Here is a 21,520-nt window from a genome sequence, read left to right as displayed (position 1 = left end):
AGTAACTTAGCAATCTCTGTTCTTCATTACTCTGTATTTAGGCGCTTACGCTCGGCGCTTTATTTTAATTTTATACCGTAATCAGCCGTCCGTTAAAACACTCGTTCACATCCGTCCTATACAAAGTTAACTTTATTTTTTTAAATACAAATAAACACAGATTAAAAACAAAACAATTGACAGTTGAAAACATATACTGGTGATAAAAAATATCGTTTTAAAAATAATATTTAAACTTTAATTTTATTGTTCCGTAAACAGTGAAGTGGTTAACCCAGTGTTTGTTTTGTTATTCCCCAAAGTTTGTAAAACTTTTTATCGTGACGTTTTAACATCAAGCAAAATTATAGAACTGTGTTGTCGTTAGCAGGTAAATGACCTTACATAGCTATGACTATATAATTATTTATGTAATGTTTGTACTAGTGTTTAGTTCATTCATTTTTATAAATTACGTTGGTATACAGTGTACAGTCAGCTGCATAAATATACACTCGGAAAACTTAAGTAACTTGTATATTGGTTTAAAAAATAAATATACAGAAATTTGTTAATAACGTGATATCATGGTCGGAAGTATACGGATTGATGCGTGTATAAGTATTTTTGAAACCGAAGTTGTATACTAGTTTTTGTAGCTTGTATACATTGATGCAGCTGACTGTACTGTTTACGTTAACATATTGCAGAGTTGGTAAATATAGACATTATTTTCCACAATTAAATATAGGACAACTACTGTAATTAATTAGAAAGAACTTTCAATATATTATTATTGACGTATTATAATAAAAAATGTTGTTCTTCTTTTCAAATTTTGGTATTTTTTTAGCCAAGAGCTACATTTTATACCAAAACCAATTATACCCACAAATCCAGAGATGTCACATCTTGTCTAAGGGCATGAATATTCTAGAAACGAGAGCTACAGTTTACTGGAAACGTCATCTTTCTTAAAAACTTTTACAAAGGTAATTTTCTCAACACAATTATTCGTTTTGGCGTGTCTTAAAGATTGATAACTCTACGTTCATTGTATTCTCATGTGAAAGCTACTGGCGTCCAAAAAATAGTCAACGGATACAGTTATAAAGAGAAAGTGTTCTATTTTTATGTGCAATGCGTTAGATCGATAAGTACATACTATAATAAAAGATTTTTATTGTATATAAGCCTTCTAAGCAATAGAAAACAGTTGGGCTAGATTACTATTTAATGAAAATTATCAAAATAAAATCGAAAAGATAAGTTGTTTTAATCTTTATGTAGATTTAAATAAAAGGGATCAAATCCCTCCCTATACCTTCTTTGTAATAATAGTAAGTTTGTCTGACTGTTTGTATATTAGGAAAATATATAATACGTTTAATTAATATTCCGTTGATTTGCTGAGATGTCAATTCTTAATATGTATGCAAATATAAAAACGGTTGTATAATATGAAATACAATACAATGTAAAATTGCATTCGCAATCAACTATCAACCTATGTCGTCCTGGTAGGTCTAGTGCAAATATATTTCTAGGTTATACCTAGATTACCTAGGTTACCTAGGTAGTAAAAACGTGATCATGTGTGATGATGGATTTAGCGATTTTTTTTTTGAAGTGGAATTTATTCCGCGTTTCATCTGATGAGTGTGCGTGCCCGAGGCCTAATTTTGATGGGAAGGGGAAATGGATTTGACGAACACGCATAAAAAGGGGAAATTTTATATTTCTGTTCGTCGTCTCCTCCGTCGAATAAAACTAGGCAACGCGTTTGCAATTGCGAATATGGTTAACAGTCGCTTCGCAACGAAGCCTGTAAAATGTCACTCTTATAAATTAAAAATATTTGATCTTATAAACAGAATAAGTAATATGCAGGTGAAATATTTGATTTGGCACGCATAGAGTCGAGGTGAACGGACTGTTATAGGAAAATTACCAGTCGCTTGCAACATCATGGCATAGACATAAAAATATGTGAGACTAGCTGTAGGCCGCGAGGCCGTCCGCTCGGAATAAAAAAAAATTAACCTATATTTACTTGGAAACTGTCTTATGTTACTAATATTATAAATACGATTGTTTAGATGGATGGATGTTTTATGAATATATTGATGAAGGTATTTCCAGAACGGCTGAACGGATGGCGATAAAATTTACGTATTAACATAGTTTGGAAGAACACATAGTCAAAGTCGCGGCGACAGCTAGCGTCCTGTATTTATGCCAAATTTCGGCGAGATTCTTGAGATACCATCTAAGAAATATCCATCCATCCATACATCTGAACATTCGCATTTATAATATTAGTAAGATTGCTTTGATTAGTTACCTTTATGTAACTAAGAGATTTTATTACTGCCGGTGTAGATTGCATCTGCAGCACATCTACACATAACTGTTCCCTTACTGACGAAACACATTTATATAATCTTTGACACGCCAACAAAACTTTTGAATTACTATTATTCTTAAATATTATTCTTTTTGAGTTAAAAAGCATTATCTAAATTATTACAACACTAGCTGTTTCCGCGACTCCGTTCGCATGTAATTGAAAACTTAGTAGCCTATGTGTTCTTCCAGACTATGTTCTATATTCATGCCAAATTTTATCGAGATCCATTGAGCCATTCTTGAGATAACTTCTAACAAACATCCCACAATAAACATTGCACAGAAACTTTCTCTACCATTACTTTAAACGACTTAACATTACGTTGATTATGGTGGCTCACTTTACCAAATAGCTTTTACTATTCCTTGAAATATGTAGCACTTTGATGTTTTTTATTATATTTAAAACTTACTTTTAGGCACCACGCGTGTTTTAGTAATATGAAGAAAACTTTGTGGGATTACTTTCTTGTCTTCTCTTCCCTTGCTTTAAAAAAATACTTTTTGGTTACCAGGGTATCATGCCGTTCATCGATATAGCATTCGCGGCAGAGGTGAGCCGGTTCGAAGATCCGGAATTTGAGGAGCACGCACGCCGCAACTGCAACGAGGACTCTCGCACGAGACAGCGCGCGATCGAAGAGCTCCGGAATATGGTGTACGGTGAGATGATTTAGTCAACTTCGATAAACGTTTTATCGAAGCTTACAAAAGTATATTTTGACCTTGAAAGATATAATTAGACCAAACAAGGTATACAATATGTTGTGTTTGTATTTCAGAAAGAGGCGAGTGTCACCCGCGACGCATGGATGATGCATACCTTCTCAGATTTCTGCGGTGCCGACGGTTCATACCCGCTCTAGCGCACAAGCTTGTATGTGTGGAGATTTTTTTTTTATTTTTAAATAAGTAACTTTATTATTTCCCTTTTTTATATTTATAGTTTCTATATTCCCCAAATCAATTTTAATTAGCACTTATGATATCGTACGATTTCGTCAGTACTAGGAGAGCAGAGGCAAATATTCCGGTCAGTCACCGGTCGTTAAAATTCCTTGACATAGAAAACAAACCTTTCGAATTCGCGAAAGATCGAACACGATTAGGCGGCTGCAACACATAATGGGTTGTTTCCTAAAGAAATATGAAGTCAATAAACCTAAACCTTTTGGGGGGAATTGATAACAAAAGTCAATTAATACTTTAATATGTGTCTTCTGTCCTTTTCAGATGATCCGATATGAAGAGTTTAGAAGTAAGAACTCATATCTATACGACTGTAGCGCGTTCGGTCTGCAGAAGGTGAAACATGTGTACGGTGGCACTTTGCCAGAGAGCCCTGTCAACGGACGAATCACTCTTATGAGGTTCGGTGCGTAATTGAAAAGAAATAAAATCATTAGAAACCTCCCGCTTTTACAGTTTTATACGTAATTGTGACAAATATTTTTGCAAAGGTTTGATCCTCACACTTATTGACAATATAAAATAATGTTTATATTCAGGTAAATGGGACACAGAAGCTGTGCCGATAGTGGACGTGGTGCGGTGCGCACTCATCATGGACGAGATAGCTGTAATGCAGCCAAAGCTGCAGATCCTCGGCGTCACCATCATCGTTGACCTGGAGGGGCTTAGCGTGCGACATGTGCGCCAACTCACACCAACAATCGCGGGACAGATCGTCAGCTTAATGGGGGTGAGACGACCGAGTTGTTATGATACCCTGGTTGTTAACACTGACCCCTCAGTGAAAGTGGTGTACCAAGTTTTTTTTAATGCCAGTTTTAAATAATTGCACAGCGCCATCTTATGAAAGATACAAGACATACGTTTCATAAGTTTTTAATTTTATAGATTGATATATTAAAGTTTTTTTGTTTTGTAGAAAAAACACAAGTAAGAAAATTATTACATGTCTCATCGTTCATTACAGGTCAACTTTCCTCTTCTAATGCACGGCTTGCACATAATAAACTACAATTGGATACTCCACACTTTCTTCTACGTTTTCAAGCAGTTCATACCGAGCGCAGCATGGAGCCGCATGCATTTCCACGGCTACGACATGTCATCTCTCCACAAACACATCGACCCTACCGCTCTACCGCCGGAATATGGTGGCACATGTCGGCATGTTATATCTACAGAAGAATGGCTAAGAAAAGTCAACATGTATAAAGACGATTTTATGGTACAAGAATTGAGGGCTCTAGGATTCACTGTTGAGGACTAGGATAATATAAACTTGGAGTTATCATCAAAGTTACTGAAGAGGACTCTTGAGGATCTGTGCATTTAAAGTATTTAAATATAATGTTACGACATAAAATATAAAGAACAAGACGAGCCAAACAAGAATGTGGGGACCAAGTAAAATATCGATGATATTACTATGAAATGTCAATTATAATAAATTAATAATAGAATAATCATAAATATTATTTATTTATTCCCACTGGTATCCAACATCACCATCCACTGATAAATGGATAGGTCATTGCTTGGGAATAATAGCGTTTGCTTCGTTTCAACTCGAACGCGCCATTTGATGTTAATATGACAGTTTTAATTCGAAATTTTATCACAGCTGTAAATGGCTATCGTCAACGCCAAAATGGCGTAAAAATCAAATAGGCACAAAAAACCGTCGTCTATGTTTGGTGCTTAAAAACTTGCTTCGTACTTACGATGAACAATATATAGAAAATTATATAATATATAGATTGTTATGGTTTTAAATGTCCAGGCTTGTAGCGCCTCAGATGATGACGATGATGATGAAATAGATCGATATGATATTGATTTGGTTATCATCCTCGTAGTGTATTTAATTTTTAAACACCATCTATTTACAACAGAGCACAACTTTTATAGAGACGACATCTTTTAATAAGAGTTTGTTAACCAAACTTTGGGCGCTTATGGCAGATGACAGTAGAAACTTAACGAACGATTTACTAGGATATCATAAGTTGGATGTTGCAGTTATTGCTTGCTAACTGGCACTTTAGTTAGGGGCACATATTTATGAAATGAAAATAAGAAAAGGTATCGAGAATACCTATCTTTAATTAATAGAAATTGCACATCGCAACTATGATTGTTAACATTGTAATATTGATATCGAATCAAAAATTCATACTTTTATAGTATATGTTAACTCTAACCGCCGCTAGATGACACTGTAGCAAAAATTGTGTATATGTGTTTCAGCTCAACTTCTTTCTATTTGAATCACAAGCAAAGACCTATTGTTGTCTCTTTTATTCTCTGTGAAAGAAACAGAGATATAAAATCTGTTAAATGTCTGCCCCGTCTACAGAACAAAGCGGCCATTTTGTGACCAACCAGTAATTTGACGAATATATACTAGGATAGTATGATATTGTTAATTTACAATTGGCGTCATTATTATTACAACGATATCCAGATCCAGATCCGGTCAAACTATGGCCATGATGATTTGCAATTTACGCTAGAAATAAATCAAAATATTTTTTTTCTTCTAGTTGACGAAATAAAAACAAAATGGAAGACTCTATAAACAAATTAAATTAAATTATATTTTCATCACTTTTCTTCATTTATCAGTATGCCAGGGGGGGACTGTGCAGCGATTATCGAATGTCATGAACATGGGCTGGATTCGTCAATCGAAATTTAACGAACGAATTACTAGGATAACATAAACAACAAGAGGTACAAGTAGACTTGGAGGCGTGTACCCGAAAAACACCTCCTACTATCAAAAGTCGCCTATTTTTGTAAAGAGATATTTTATAATGTTTCTTCCGATAAGTATGCAATTCATAAAGAAAGAAATGAAGAATATTCACTCATTTTTTATAATTAATATAGAGATAGATAATATATAATTTAAAGATAAACAATCACAAAATAAAGGAAATTAAATTTGTGTAAATTAAGTATGTGTACAATGTAAAAAAATGTGTGTTTAAATAAAATTGCACATAATTTTTCATATTTCATTTCCTTTTTATGTATAATCGTGTACGCTAACGCCATCTATTAGCTAAAAGCATTTTGTTTTGTTATTTTCTTCATCCACGTTTAGATTTTTGTCATCGATTTTTAAATTTCGTTTTTTAAAGTCATTGTGTACTAGGGTAACATGAATGATTTACTATGGTGATTTCGTTGCAATTCTTCCTCTATTTCATCTATGATGAAATCAGTCTGCATATTCAATAAACTTTCATCGGTATTTTCTCGGTTTTCGAATGAATCGTCAAAATCAAAGTAATCCAACATAGACGGTATTTCGTTATTGTATCCAAAGTTGTATATCCTAGGACCATTTCTCATTTGACTTGGCATCTCCTTAGTTCCATGAAGTACGAGAGTTAATGGTCCAATATTACCCGTGTTTTGTTCATTAGTCTGTAATAAACACGTGATTGATTGACTTTTGTTAATTATTATCAAGCAGCAAAACTGATTACACTAATTTAAAAACATTTTGTTTTTAAATGAAACTATAAAAAACGAAATTATGTTTCTCTTTACCGTGTCTTCAAATGTAGCGCACCAAACACCATCGGCGCGCTCCCCCCACGTAGCTACCGAGGTCAGCGGCCAGTTCACGAAACCAGCTGTAGATGTGTCGCGTGGTCTTGCGCTCAGTAATTGCACTGTCGTTCCTAAAAAAATGGAGACTCAAAGGAAAACGAATCGTATGCCACTGGTATTAGGTTCAGAGTTGAGTCGAAGTCACAATGGAAAATATATAAATAAACATATAAACACAACTATATAAACACTGATAAGCGCTAACCACCAGTTTTTGTTATGTCACAATGTATTGTGCCCAACTACCAGGTTAACATAAAACACAAGGAGATTAATACAACACAATTACCTTGAGGTGACGTTAAATATATTTCCAAGGCTCCTCGTCGCTTGTGCTCAGCATTCACTACAAGTTCCACATGCTCGATGTAGTTGACACCGCAATTTTCAACGTAAATTTTGATATTAACACTTTTTGCCGTTGTAATTTTACTGTCGGCTTCATTTAGACTATGGAGGAAAAAATAGAAATGGTTTTTAACAGAGTTTTAAGTGATTTTTTTACTTATGTTCCAAAAACAGCGGAAATCATCAAAGATCACTTTGATGTCTAAAACGGTTTCATTAGTTTATAAAGCTTTAATAATTTATAACTATCAAATCGTTTCCATTTTTTATATTTCATGTCTAAAACGGTACTATGAGTAAATAAACCGTACGGTATGGCCGCCGCTTGTTTTTTTTTCTTTTTCGCGTCGTTCGTGTTAGATAACCATTGCGACGCTTGTACTAGGAGATAATAAATGCTCACTGGTAATGGTAATCGTGCGAGCGAGTTGAAGTCGCATTACCTCTCGTTCTCTCGGTACGATATGGCTATTACGCGTGCTTTATCAGTGGGATAGAAAGAGATAGAACGTCATGACGCTATTCCTCCGTCTTCCATATGAATAATACACATACATACTTATAAACGCGAATGTTTGTATGTATGTTTGGTGTTGTTAAACGGCTTTACGGATCTCAGTAGCAACGTAGCAGTTCTGATTTAGTATAATTCCACAAGGACATGTTAAGTTGCAAATAATTTGCTTACAAATTGTTTTTGTTTTTAACAATGGCGAATTTTGGCAGCAGCTAGGAATTTTTTGCTCACAGTTTTAAAAATAGCTAAAGTCAATGTCAAAAAACTGCCATAAGATTTGTCCGACGGCAGTTACCAACGCTTGTTTTCCAAAGTTACAAAAATACAATATTGTTCTTGGAACACTTGGTTTACTTTGTGAGCAATCGCCGCGAAACATTCTTATACTAAATATCAGGGCAGCATACTCACCGTGAAGTTTCTATGCGGCAAATGAACTTCTCCGGTACGGTAGTCCAGTTGAGTGCAGACTTAACAATTGCAGCTGCATTGAGGAGCCCGAAACCAAAGCGTATGTCGAAACGAAAACCGGCTCTAAAATAAAAATATAAATAAAAAAAAATATATAGTGAAACTCAATATTATAAATAAGTGACAGTCACATCTATTTAGTTTTTGATTTAATTTAATAATAATACATTTTTTCATCATAAATTATAAGAGAGTTCAAAATTTTATTTGCTTTTAACATAAGAACTTACAAAATGCATAACCATCAGTGAATAAAAAATAATATTTAAATATACCCATTTATTTGCCAACCAGGATTATGAGAGAGAGGCGAGAATTCTGATGTCCATACAATGAGGTGTTGAACATCGCGCCACGTTAAATTTGGACTGAAAAAAATCATTACATTACCGCCTAAGTTTCCAATGACGAAACGTCCATAAAAATTTAATATGTTGTTGTTATCTCAGTTTTTTCAGAAAGAAGAAGGGAGATGAAACCATACTTATACACTAGAAAGGGAAGGCATTGTCTCCTTAAATACAGATTTACTTAGGTAAGGAGCCAAGGCGATATTAATGGTTTAATAATAATAATTTTAGTATGATTTATTATTATTATTTTGTGAATGTTTTCAGCGGAAAGACAATATACGAATTACCCTGTTTTCGAAATTTTGCCGTGGCAGTGGCAGTAGCGTCACATGCTATTTTATGAATTCCTGGTAGAATTTGACCTGAGTTTTGCTGTTTTCAGCATAAATTTCCGCTTCGTCCCTTTTTTTTCTGAGGCGGGGCCGGCACGTGCAAGACACAGTTTGTTACGTCACATTTCGTCTCTGTTACTAGGAGACCATAAAATTGAAGGTGTACGTGCAACGAGTAGCAAGCAAGCTCTGACTTGACGTCAGCTGAGTTGTATATTTTTATATATATAATTCTTCTGTGAGTGTGTATGTCACTGAACTTCTCTCAAACGACTGGACCGATTTTGATAAAAAAATTTGTGTGTGTTCAAGGGGATCTGGGGATGGTTTAGATTCACAATTTTGTCCGCTGGACAATGTTTTTTAATTAATTTTTAATTTATTAGTAGTTGTTGATTTTGGAATGTTTTACATTGGATCCGACAGACGGCGCTACCATCGCAGTGTCAAATTTTAAATAATATTCGAATTCTAATTTTTTTTTTAATAGACAGGACAACGTCTGTCGGGTCCGCTAGTTTTCAATAAAACAATAGTAGAATTTTTGTCAATTTAGATATCTACTTATTTAAGTACCTAAATATTTATATTGGAGTATCGAAATAACTAAATATGATCGAAGTTGCATAAATTTTATTACATTTTAAATATTGGTTTTTCGTTATCTAGATAGGCAGATATATCATATTTACGAATTATTTTTTTTGATGTTACATATAGACATTCTAATTTTATTAATATGTATTATTTACAATATACACATAGAAACGCATACTTACTTCGGCTTATGGTCTCCTAGTTGCAAAGACGAATCATGACGTAACAAATGTTGTCTTGTTCGTCGGGGAGAGAGCAAAGCAGCTAAAACTCAGGTCAACTTCTACCAGGCTTTCATAAATAGCGTACCAGCACTGATATTGGTTAACCTTGTGAGACACTGCTATATATTAAATGGATAGGCGTTTGCTTGGAAACAAGAGATTTTCATATGTTCCGATTCAAGGGCGCTTCGTTGATGTTACGCGACATTTAATTCTCTTTATTATTAGTGCGTATCTGTACCACCGATACAAACCGCTACAATCAGCGCCAAAATGGCGTAAATCAAATAGGCACAAAATACTACTCTTATAGCCAATCCATTTTTAAAAGTCCGAACGTCATATACCGATCGATTGTGAACAGCGTCTGTATAATTCCAGTGAAATTATTATAATCTTAAAACATAAAATATTTTTTGATGAAAGGAAATAGACACCAACTTAGCTTCTAAAGCGAGGGCGATAATCCCAGCAGCTAGCGGTGCCGCAGCAGAAGTGCCCGTATGCTTAAGAGTACATGAGTCGTTTGTGTCGGTGGTAGCCTAAAACACCAACGGTTAAATTGAAAACTAGTAATTAATATTTCGTTTGTAATAAAAACTTTTTGTTGACGTACTATTTTTTGATCCTTGTAAGCACCGGAGGAATATGCCGTGGCTAACGTAGATGAACAAATTTCCCCGTACCAGGGAAACAGACCTTGTTGCGATGCACTTCCAATCGAAATTGTATAAATACTAGATGAATATCTGCAAATGAATTTTATGAAAGTGAAATTTTCATTTTATTTAATGTACGAGAAAAAAATCTAGTGAGTGATCATTGCAGTTGTATTGTTTCGTTATAGAAATGTATTAACACTTTAACTGCCAGTGTAATAAAAAAAGGTTGACATATAAGTTTAAGCTAAAATGTATTTGAAACACTATCTAAGTTTTTATGGTTAAGCCCTAAAATTTTAAATCTTACCCATCACAATTGCAATTGTCGCTGTGACCACCACCGTTGCCGTTAGCCCATACATAGATGCATCCTTTGCCACCACGACCCTTAAAAAATTACCACGTCCTTTTAAAAAATGTTAATAAAATGTACGTAAAATAACGTACGTAAAAATTAAAAACCTTTGACACTCCACGCTTTAATGCTTCGACGGCAAGTCTTCCTGGACCTTCTACTGTACGCCCGTCATCATTTGGACCCCAAGAGGCGCTATAAATGTCAACTTTATTCCATGCGTAACCTGAAATATGTCTAATTCGTAATAGCGCCATCTATCATTCTAGTCTTACATCAGTAACAATAAACTTGTTCAATGGAAAATGTCAAGTATTCATGTAATTTATGAATGCCCAGTAGAAGTGGACTAAACATTGTTCAAAAGTTGAGGAAACTGGGCGCACGCTCCTCCTCTCCTCAAACTTCGCCGCCGCCTTTTCTTCCTTCCCGGCAAGAAACAGCAACTGTTACGTCATATTTTGCCTCCGATACTAGGATGGCATAAATTTCGAGTTGGTATGAACGAATGACCAACTATAAAATTTATCAATGTACTTACACACTACTACGTCAAATGACATTGAAAGGCATTCAACCATTCAAGTCACAAACAATGTTGTCGACGCAAAAAAAAATTCTAGTGTTGACAGCATACTATACTATTAAAACACAAAAATTACTATAACATTAAATTATTTTATTTAAACCCTATTATAGTAAATAAAACAAGAGTGACAATTATGCTAATTAATTTAGTTGTCTAATGTGAGACTTTTTAGTCCAAAACAAAATTAAGTATGCCTGCCGCCCGCCATCTTTGGCCATTTTCTATCTACATTGACAGCTGGTCCGTTCGCGCATGGCATTTCGTGCTCAACATGGCGATCAAACGTACTAGGGCAGCATAAAACAAAAGATATCAGCTTTAATTTACCTATCGCCTCGCCCTCTATGCGGTCGGTTATACGTCCGTCGAGCATTCGGACTCCGCCTACTTTGGCGCCGAAAGACACGCCCACGCCGCATTTTCCATTATTAGCGGTCATCACTATCTAAAAATGAATGAAATTAATGCTTTTTTACTTCTAATTGTATTTAATTGTATATGTATTTAATACGTATTTAATTTCATACTTACCTCTCCCGCACACCGAGTTCCATGTGAATTTCGATTTTGTTCGTCCTGTGTAGGATAAGGATCCGAATCGTGATCATTACAGTCCCAACTGATTTCTGGGTCCTAGTAAATGCGAATTTAAAAAACTGTTTAAATAAATAATATTTGTTCTTTAAAAAAAAACAAAGTCGACACTTCAAATTATCATTAATTTGAACACTATTCTATATCAACGTTTGTAGTGAGGTGGGGGGAGGGGCCTGTCATATGCGCGCAACTGGACGTTACCGGTGCGACGCTTGGGCCGCCAAGATACCAGGAATGCAGAAAGACTAAGATATGAATGTTGGAATTCCATGAAACGCTGACATACTAGGGAAGAAAGAGATGGCATTCTAAACCAAAGCCTGGTTCGAAAGCGACGCATATAATGTGACGTCATCACTGTGCAAAACGACATTCATAATTTCTGGACATAACACTATATAGTATTTATTTCCTTGATTTTCTGCGTAATTAAAAAAACCTTTACCCGACTGAAGGTATAAAACGAATTTACACCTTCCTAATTATTTAAAGATATTCGTCACTTTAAATTTACTTTCTTTTGTAAAAAAAATATTTTGTTACCATCATTAATTACAGTTAGTTACATCGATGCTTATAATGGAATCGCGTCAGAAGATACAAAAATGAAGAAACAACCACCGCCTTTTTGCTACGGAAACTTCCATCAAGCGCGTCTGTAGTACTAGGGCAGCATAGGCATTACGTAGTTATCACGCAGATCGGTGTGGTTGTACTCTAGGCCGTCGTCCAATACGGAGACGCGCACTCCCCGCCCCGTGATACCCATTTGATATACTGGCAAAACGTTCAAATCCAACCTGGGTAGATCTTGGTTCGTTCTGGTATCTTGCTGGAATATAATTAAATTAAACAATAAATATTAATATTTATAAAGAAAAAAAATAAGAGGAAGGTGAGAAAAATATACGTAGGTTTCCCGAAATAATAAATCTTTTTACTGACATAACACAAGAATGTTTTTATTTATTTTAAAACGTTTTCAAGTTATGCTCACCAAATACCACTGGTATCTCCATAGCTCGTCGTTAAATAAAGCCGTTCGTCTGACAGCATCTCTTTTCTCTCTCTTACTTTGAGAAGAATTCGTATCTGGAGGATTTTCTATCCTTTTCACTCTATGTACCTCTCTGTCTGGGTCGTATGGGGGGTATCGTTTTACCCGGGATTTTACAAAAGACTGTTCGGCCCATCTGATCTGAATTAAAAACAGATTAGGAACGATTAGGTTTAAGAATTTGTTTAAACATTTTACAACAAGAAATATTTCAGTTAACGTAACATTTAAGCGTTCCAGATTTAAATTAAGCAGCGAATAGCGAATTAAATTGTAATAAGTTTTTTATTATAAAATAAGAGAAACAGGAAATACTGTCCACAATACAAGCCAAACAACAAAGCAAAGAGATAACGCACACTGACGTTTGTTTACGTTCACTTGTAGATGACGTAATTTCGCTGAATTGCTCAAACAAAATCCAGGCCAATGACACTAGGCAACGAACACCACGTGTAAAGCAGTCACCATGTACCAGGATAGCATGTAATTATAGAACCATTCAATGTTTTTTGTACCCACCCTGCTGTCACTTTCGAGCGTGTTGGTATGCTGTGTTGGTGTGCGTCGCTGTTTGTAGTGCTCGTATGCTCGGAATGTGTACGTGTTCGGGAATCCTAGTACCTGTGAATGACAATCACATGACGCTTTGTAAAATAGAGTTTTTAAAATTTTTAGAGAGTTCATAAAATTTAAATACAAAATGTATTTTCCCTTATTTGCGTTTTGTCTATTTAGATCGTGACATAATTTGTATAGTACTTAGTCAAAGTAAAACTAAAAACTTCTCGTTAAGAAAATAATCCGATAAATTCCTAGAAAATACGATAAAACATCGTTACTTATTTATTACCTTGAAGAGTGAGACCTATAAATCAAAGTACAGTACAATTTTTCATAAAATACAAAATGTCTGTATTTCATGGAAAATAATATCAACACACATATTATTACTAAATTATTTCTTCATTCGCTTCTACTGTCGTTCCACAATCATAATGCAAATGCACTGCAATCAGCAAATGCATCCTTGAGTTTATCCACTCCTGGTGGATGACGTTCAAACAATGTGATGTAGGCGGCGCTCTCCGACGCGCAACGTCGCACGAGACGACCGGCATCAAAGAAATAAAATTAAAGTTGTTATTGCAAAGTTTTGTCAGTTTTGATCTTTCTTAGCGGTTATTTTCTTTGTGTTGTTTCATTCATTTAGCGATATAATTAATAAAGTTTAAATACATGTTTTCGTAATTTTTAGGTACTACCATAGTCGCCATCTGTTATGAACGATGAAAACTTGGTTTGTATGGTTAAATAAAATTATAAATTGAGCACTTCGTGGCTTATTACTACTATTATAAAATAAAAATGTAGTAAAGTCTAAAATTATTGTTTAAAATTTTTAATATTTCAAAGATTTCTTTCGAGCGTTCGTTTGCATTGACAAGTGCCACCATCTTACATTGAAATTGTGCCATCATGTGACGTCTGCAACAAGAGATTGTACTAGGACAGCATAAACGCAAGACGAGGTAACATGACGCCTAGACGATGCGACACACATGTTACTGATCAGTGTGTTGTGGAACACCTCATACTATTCAATACAGTAGCGGTACGCTATAGCGTGACTATCCTCACAAATACACGCAAAAGAAAACTATGATTCAAATTGTTTTATATACCGTACATCTAGGATTTCTTTTTCTTTGTTGTGTTTAATTTTATTTATTAGCTCTATAAACATAAACAAAAAAAAAATTTCAATATTCATTAAATTATTGTAGTTCAATATTATCTAAAATCTTACACACGTCAATAAAACAGCAGTGTTGGTGGTATCCATATGCCACACATGCGAAACGGGACTCATACTCATTGGACCCATGTGAGTTTTCACAATCACGTATGTACCGGGAGAACAGGAAGGTCCAGGAAGTTGTATATGGACACGTATGTGTATACTGGGGTGGGTGTAGGCACTGCGCGTACTCGAAGGGTGCGTTGGGTGAAGGTCGTTGACTTGTGAGTAAACTAGTAAAGGGTACAAATTACGTACCAATTTGTTTGTCTTTTGAAATGACATTTAAAAAAAACTTTATCGGTTTTTACAAGTAATAGATATAATTTATTTTATAATGCCTTTACTAGGCCTGTTTTAATACCGGGGCAATGAGAAAATAAAAATAATGTGAAATAGAAACGGAAACCTTTGGGCTGTATTTTCCCAGCACTAATAGCAGTATATGATGTCATACTCTTTTATCTTTACGTAGTTCTTGTTGTTTATGGTAGCCTAGTACTTCGTTCGTTAAGTTTCGATTGACGAGGAACTCATTGATCGACAACTTTTTTGGTAGCAAAGAGTGCTTCTTTATAGAAAAAGTAATCGTAATCCTTGTTAATAAAGTTTTAAATCAAACAAAGAGAGAAGCGCCGTTGCGGTGACATACAGCGAGGTGATCGTCTTGAGTATATAAGAAAATTTAATTCGAGAAGCCTTAACGATTTCGAAAATTTCTTAATTAAAAAGAATTAAATTATGATTCCACATTAGCAAACGTCGTTTGAGTTATCTAAATCTTTTTTTAACTTTAATTTCGCTTTAAATATTGAAAACTGCACAACAAGATGCCTACTTGTATGTTTTTTGAGCGATTACTTCTTATTGATACAAGATGGCGCCTTTTTCATTCTGTTTTATTGAGGCCTCAACGTCCGATGTTTTTTCGTTCATACTAGTATCAAATCAATATGTTCTACTCAATATGTATTTCAGGACATATATTTAAATACATAGTATATTTGTATTTCTTTGTTTATGCCTCTAAGTTAATTAAAATGACACTAATAAAAAACAATCAACATGCACAGATGAGTAAAAGTTATAAGAAATGCAGACGCAAATTGAAGTAGATTGCGATTTACATCAACATCACGAAAATAATATCATCTAACGTTTCTAATGCACATGTAAGCTCTTATGCAAGCCTGATATACATTTAAATTTTCATGGAAATTGTGTAAAATAGAACTTCCCAATTTTATGATATCCTAGTAAGTTGTTTACATTGTTGTGTAACTACGACGACCGAACATCGCACAAGAATATCCAAAAGGAGGTTGGTTACATCGTTGCTTTTTCTGCTTTTTTTTCTAGCTATCTAAAATATTTTAAGTAGCCAAGGTTAATTAATATTATCATAATTAAAGGGCTTGTTCATTAAATTCAAAATAAAACATTAGATTATAATTTTAACCGAAACCAATTACAACAGTTCCACAACAATTTACGCATATAAGCTCCGCCTCCGCGTAATTCATTGAGACGGTTACAACTACATTGATGATATACTATGACGTGAGTGTCAACTTTCTCAGGGCTCTGTAAGCCTGGTACAAGCGTCGCCGAAACTGCCGTTAGCGACGGCTACTGACAGTCGGCGCTGTAAGTGACAGACGACGACGGATAGATAGATAGATGGCACTAACCTCTGGTCCTCTAGACTGGCTAAATGCCGTGGTATTTCGTACCTATTTGATTTCCGCCATTTTTGCGCTGAGATTTTGCGTAGAGGATGGCGGTAGTATAAGGTAAGCCGCTTTTTAAATCGGAACGCGGTATTTTCAAGCAGAGTTCTGTCCATATCTATAGGAGGTCAGTGTTAGATACTGAAAGAAAAGCTATTCTTTTGTCTTCTTTTAAATTACCATTCGCATAATGACAAAGCATTTGGATGGAAATTACCATACAGGAATTATGCGTAGGATGTTGTGGTATTTATTTTTTAATCTTGCGTTTTGTTCTACTGTTTTTCCACTAGGTAAGTCAGACACAAATCAGGGGCAATTAGCGTCTAGACGGCTAACTAGAGACGACTGACGTGACGTAAATCTATTTAGGATAAATGAATTTCACGCGGACGCACGGCGTAGGCGTAACAGAGGCGTTATTCGAGTATTTTTATTACAATAAAGCTTCTATAACTAACATTTATTTTTGTTTCGTCATTTGCATTTCAAATTCAATAACTTCTTAGAAATAATTACATGAAAACGTCAAAAATGGAAGTTAGTGCTAATTAATAGCGAAAATCAGCAAGTTTTAAGAATCTTGTAAGCAATATATTATTTGATTAATCACGTTCTAAATGCCAAGTTGCTGAGCCTTAGACGTGACAGCGTGACAAATTGTCTGGACAAATTGAAACAAATAAAGCCCACTAAATAAACATTCTATTCATGTGTTAGACTGTCAATGTGGGATGCTTCGTATATTGCGAATTGAGATTCTAATTATTCTGTAGAAATAATGATAGATTAGCAATAAGAATTGATTTATTTATTTGCTGTTTTCTAACTCTATTAAAACAGCGCCATCTATCAACAACTTGCAAAATCGGGCAGAAAATCATATCAAGAGTCAATAATTACTCCATATGTTTCTATGAAACATACTACAAAAAACGTAAGTATTACACAATTTACATATTTATAAGACATAACATGGAAATTGTTGCCGAAGATTGTGTCAATCACAAAATATTCATTTAAAAACAACAATATATAAATAACTAGTAACAACGCCATCTATTAATAGTTTAATAAACAAAACTAGATCCATAGTTTTGTACGATTATTGTAGACCTTTTAATTCATTTAAAATAGACTAATAATTGGTTAAGACAATAAATACTTCTTTAATAAAAAAAAATATATATCATCTACGCAACTTAGACCTGTTTTATTTGCTATTACGTATTTACGATGATTTTTCTTTTGAATTTAATTAAGTGATGGAGTGACGAAATGTGACATTTGCACACAGAGCGGAGTGATAACGCTGGCCAATACACCGTCAATAGTTATCAATTGATGGCCACTCGAAATGGGCCGGCGTCAGAGCTTTGATTCGCTATCTCGGTTGGCCACTCGGCCACCCGGCCACCCACAATCTATATTCAAGTGCTTTGTATGTTTCGGAAATGAGCTTTTATCTTCATACTTTTCAACAAAAATGTAGCTTTTATTAAGTAATTGAGCTTTTACGTTATTAAGCGAAATACGATTAGCCTTACTAAATAATTTTTTAAGAAAAAAAATCAAGTTGTCGTACAGAGTTGCAAAATAAATAAATAATGTATTATATTTCTAATCCTTCTAAAGATATGAAATTAAATTTGACCATCTAAACAAACTTTATACAAATATTATAAAAAGGGAAAGACAGGACTGTCTTTTTGTTTTCCTGCATTGAATAGACGCCGAAACTACGGTACCGATTTAAATTTCTTTCACTGTTGGAAAAATAGACATTCTCAAGTGACATAGGCACATTATTGTTAGATTTTTTTTTAATTGTACGCGGACGAAGTCGTAGGAATTAGATAGACAAGAAAATTTCCCTATTTTATTCCTTCAAAGGAGATCTACCAAAAATTATACGAAATAAATTTAAATAAATGAAACGATGAATACATTTTAAACTCGTTTTATTTTTAATTAAAAGCAAGATCCATCTTGACATTTTCCTGGTAAAATTGTTCGATGTAAAGTATCAATTTTAAATTGTTTTACAATTTATAATTCGCGAACTAATTTCCTTTTCTTTTTTTAAGCTTATGAAAGTTATGTACAAACCTTTCCTTCCGGTTGCCTCTAGAAGAGGGATACACAAACTTTCCTTCACAACTTGTAAACCTCAACTTTCTTACCTCCATCGTACAACCCCACCACATCATCCGTGAACCCCGGAGAGTAGGAGCTTGTCTGGACAACTCATAAAATCGTTTGCCTACAATCTCTCGTCACTACTTTTGTCCTACTGACCTTGGGATATTATGTTTTCCTAGTCAATTACTTGTGACATCTTGTAGCGCAAATTGTTAAATCGATTTTGACGAGTGAGATGCATCGTTATTATATCGATTTTGAGGTAATTTTATTAGTAATTTTCTTTGTTTTATGTCATAAGGTTAAGCAGTCAATTAAAAGTCACATAAATTCGCCAAAATAGCGAAGCGACCGCTGCCCATAGACATCAGCAGTAGCAGAAGCGTCCTACCTTCAATCGACAGAGGAGGGGACGCACAGAAAAAGGTAATTTAATTAACAACAGTTACTGAATTGATTAAGAAAATATAGAAATAGGCTTTTGATACATCTTGGGGCTTAAAGGACTAATTCGGTCAGTCCCAGTCGACGTCTTTGGGCACGTTTCGTAAACCAATTATAATTAGATTTTTCTTAATTGTTATTTGACGAATATTAATTATTATTTCTCATGTTAATTATTTGAACATAAGCAAGTTATAAATAATTTAAAATCAATTTCTTATCTTTTTAATTATGTACTTTTTAAATATTTTTTTCTTAAATTAAAATCGTTATATTCAAATAAAAACACGGTCGAGATCCGTCCAAAAATCAAACTGTCTAAAATCCAACAAGAGTGTCTATAAATAGTTCAAATGTATAGTTTGTTTTAGGTTCCGTTAAAAGCTAGAAAAAAGTTATTTATTTCCTAGAGTAAAAAATTTAAAACATTTTATAAAAAAAAATGTTTTAAAATTAAGCATTAAGGAATCATAATCGACTCACCGGTCCTGCAAACTCGTAACCAAGCTGCAAAGCGATCAGCTGCGCGACCTGGTCACCGCCATCAACTTCCACAGTCCACTCATCGATGAGATCCTTTGAGGTCTCAAGGCCATTGTGTAAACTATGATAACTATGTTCTCCTGGTACCCATGAGTCGTAATTTGACTTTACAGAAATTACCAAACCATAGATTAATAAAATAAATAAAAGAATTTCTATTACAAAAGACATTTGATTTTTTTTAATTAAAGCAAAAAAAAATTTTTTTTCGAGAAAAGCGTTCACCGGACGACGCGATGTAGCCCGGACGAGAGACGCGTTCAAATGAAAGTAAAATGTTGGGGACTTTTTTCAATGGAAGTTAATTCGTTCAATAATAAAACAATCTTTGGTATTTTACAGTTTAATGGATAAAATGTCCTTAGATAAATAACTACTGTCTTAAGTGACATTTAAACAGTTTTTTAAACGTTATAAATTCTTTTTTTCTATCCAATTTTTCTAATTCAAGTACTTATTTATAATTCATTATTCCTGAAGTAGTCTGTCGCCTACTATAATAAGATTAATAAATATTTATGTAACTATGTCATTTGTTAAGCAAAGATTTATTCCGACATAATAAATATGAAAATATATTTAAACCAACAATAGCTCACTGGTTAAGGGTACGGACATTCTATCATGTGGTCATAAGTTCAAATCACATTCGACTTTTGCTGTGATATACCTTTTTTCTTTTTTTTTCAGAGAGGAATGCTTTATGCATATTCCGCGCCCCGGGGGGATGCGGTAGTTATGTGGGATTCTCCTCCATAGCGGAGGCATACCCACAAAAACTCTCTGTTCCTCCAATGCATCGGAAGGGCACGCTTTCGCTCTCGTCCGCGGCCCCTACCGCGCCAGCTGCCGAGGCAGCTCCCTCTCGGAGGGAGGCAGCCCTCAGTCGCCGGTGATGGACTCCCCCGTGTCCATTGCTGTGATATACCTAGACCTTAGTTGGATTGGTTACAGGATATATAAATAACCTACTTGTCGCCCATGACTCCGTCTGCGCGGAATTAAAAAAACTTATTTACCAGCCTATGTGTTCTTCCAGGTTATGTTCTACATCTGTGCCAAATTTTACCGCGATCTATACAACCGTTCTGGAGATATCTGAAAAAACATCCATCGATTCATCATCTGTACATCCAAACGTTCGCTATAACAGTTGTAAGAAGATTATTAAGGAAAACTTTTTAATTATGCAAACATTTTGATACAAATAGAATTTCGGACACGTTGAAATAGAAAACTGTAGTTATTGAAACAAACAACTTTCCTTCTACATTTTAAAACTCAATATCACATATCATCATCAGCTCACTATACGTCCCCACTGAGGAGCTCAGAGCCTACCCTAAGTAATATAATACGGTTAAAAACTTTTATAACGAGAAAAAAACCTGAATAAGAATGTTCAATTGAATTTAACCATTTATTTTCTTCCACTGCCTGATATTTGTAAAAAAAAACATATTTTTTTACAATAATGTGGATTACGAATTTTGTTTTTATTTTTTTCGGTTGAAACTCACCGTAAAAGAATTCGCAATCAGCCAGTATTGTTTATGTTACAGATAATAGAAGATTAAAAATAAATGTGTAAAGGTTAGTGTACATATTGCACAACCGGCAGTGTGGCAGTGGGCCGCGCCGGGATCTGGCCCTGAGCTGCGCCAGTGTAAACAAACCATATATCTCCGGATTACGTCTAGTGTGGCCTCACTTGCATTGAGACCAGGAATCTTAGTTAATCAGATTTATAATCTCAAAACTATAAGATCGATTT

The 21,520-nt window shown here is 34.6% G+C and overlaps 2 protein-coding genes across 3 annotated transcripts; one reads left to right on the top strand and one right to left on the bottom strand.

Annotated features, from left to right (window-relative positions):
• Positions 1–93: 93 nt before the first annotated feature.
• Positions 94–4,803, top strand: LOC106119348 (alpha-tocopherol transfer protein). Of its 2 annotated transcripts, XM_013314265.1 has the most exons (6): positions 94–370; positions 2,904–3,051; positions 3,171–3,265; positions 3,622–3,763; positions 3,897–4,090; positions 4,328–4,803. In XM_013314265.1, the coding sequence occupies exons 2-6, from the start codon at positions 2,910–2,912 to the stop codon at positions 4,625–4,627; spliced, it is 873 nt and encodes a 290-aa protein (XP_013169719.1). In that variant the 5' UTR covers positions 94–370; positions 2,904–2,909; the 3' UTR covers positions 4,628–4,803. The 2 variants fall into 2 exon arrangements, with proteins under 2 accessions (XP_013169719.1, XP_013169720.1); XM_013314266.1 differs by lacking the exon at positions 94–370 and having other exon boundaries at positions 2,954–3,046.
• A 1,529-nt stretch (positions 4,804–6,332) lies between these two features.
• On the bottom strand, positions 6,333–20,364 carry LOC106119256 (neuroendocrine convertase 1). Its single transcript, XM_013314172.1, has 16 exons — positions 20,346–20,364; positions 19,687–19,910; positions 13,609–13,710; positions 13,027–13,227; positions 12,715–12,861; positions 11,964–12,065; positions 11,760–11,877; positions 10,951–11,069; positions 10,796–10,875; positions 10,443–10,575; positions 10,268–10,368; positions 8,596–8,688; positions 8,261–8,383; positions 7,274–7,434; positions 6,922–7,055; positions 6,333–6,795 (listed from the first exon to the last, which is right to left on the bottom strand). Exons 1-16 carry the CDS (start codon positions 20,362–20,364, stop codon positions 6,517–6,519), a joined length of 2,136 nt encoding a protein of 711 aa, XP_013169626.1. The 3' UTR covers positions 6,333–6,516.
• Between the last annotated feature and the right edge of the window lie 1,156 nt (positions 20,365–21,520).

This window comes from Papilio xuthus, unplaced genomic scaffold (assembly GCF_000836235.2).
Source record: "Papilio xuthus unplaced genomic scaffold, Pxut_1.1 DF827461.1, whole genome shotgun sequence".
In the NCBI taxonomy this organism is placed as follows: Eukaryota; Metazoa; Arthropoda; class Insecta; order Lepidoptera; family Papilionidae; genus Papilio; species Papilio xuthus.
The sequence above is the reverse complement of the archived record's forward strand: the minus strand, read 5'-3'. Positions and strand labels throughout refer to the sequence as shown.

Coding starts and splice junctions, on each gene's coding strand:
- LOC106119348 (XM_013314265.1), top strand. CDS start 2,910: ATGCCGTTCATCGATATAGCATTCGCGGCAGAGGTGAGCCGGTTCGAA. Junction 3,052..3,170: donor GCTCCGGAATATGGTGTACG/GTGAGATGATTT, acceptor TTTGTATTTCAG/AAAGAGGCGAGTGTCACCCG. Junction 4,091..4,327: donor AGATCGTCAGCTTAATGGGG/GTGAGACGACCG, acceptor CGTTCATTACAG/GTCAACTTTCCTCTTCTAAT.
- LOC106119256 (XM_013314172.1), bottom strand. Junction 10,369..10,442: donor CTTACAAGGATCAAAAAATA/GTACGTCAACAA, acceptor TTGGTGTTTTAG/GCTACCACCGACACAAACGA. Junction 6,796..6,921: donor GCGCTACATTTGAAGACACG/GTAAAGAGAAAC, acceptor TGTTTATTACAG/ACTAATGAACAAAACACGGG.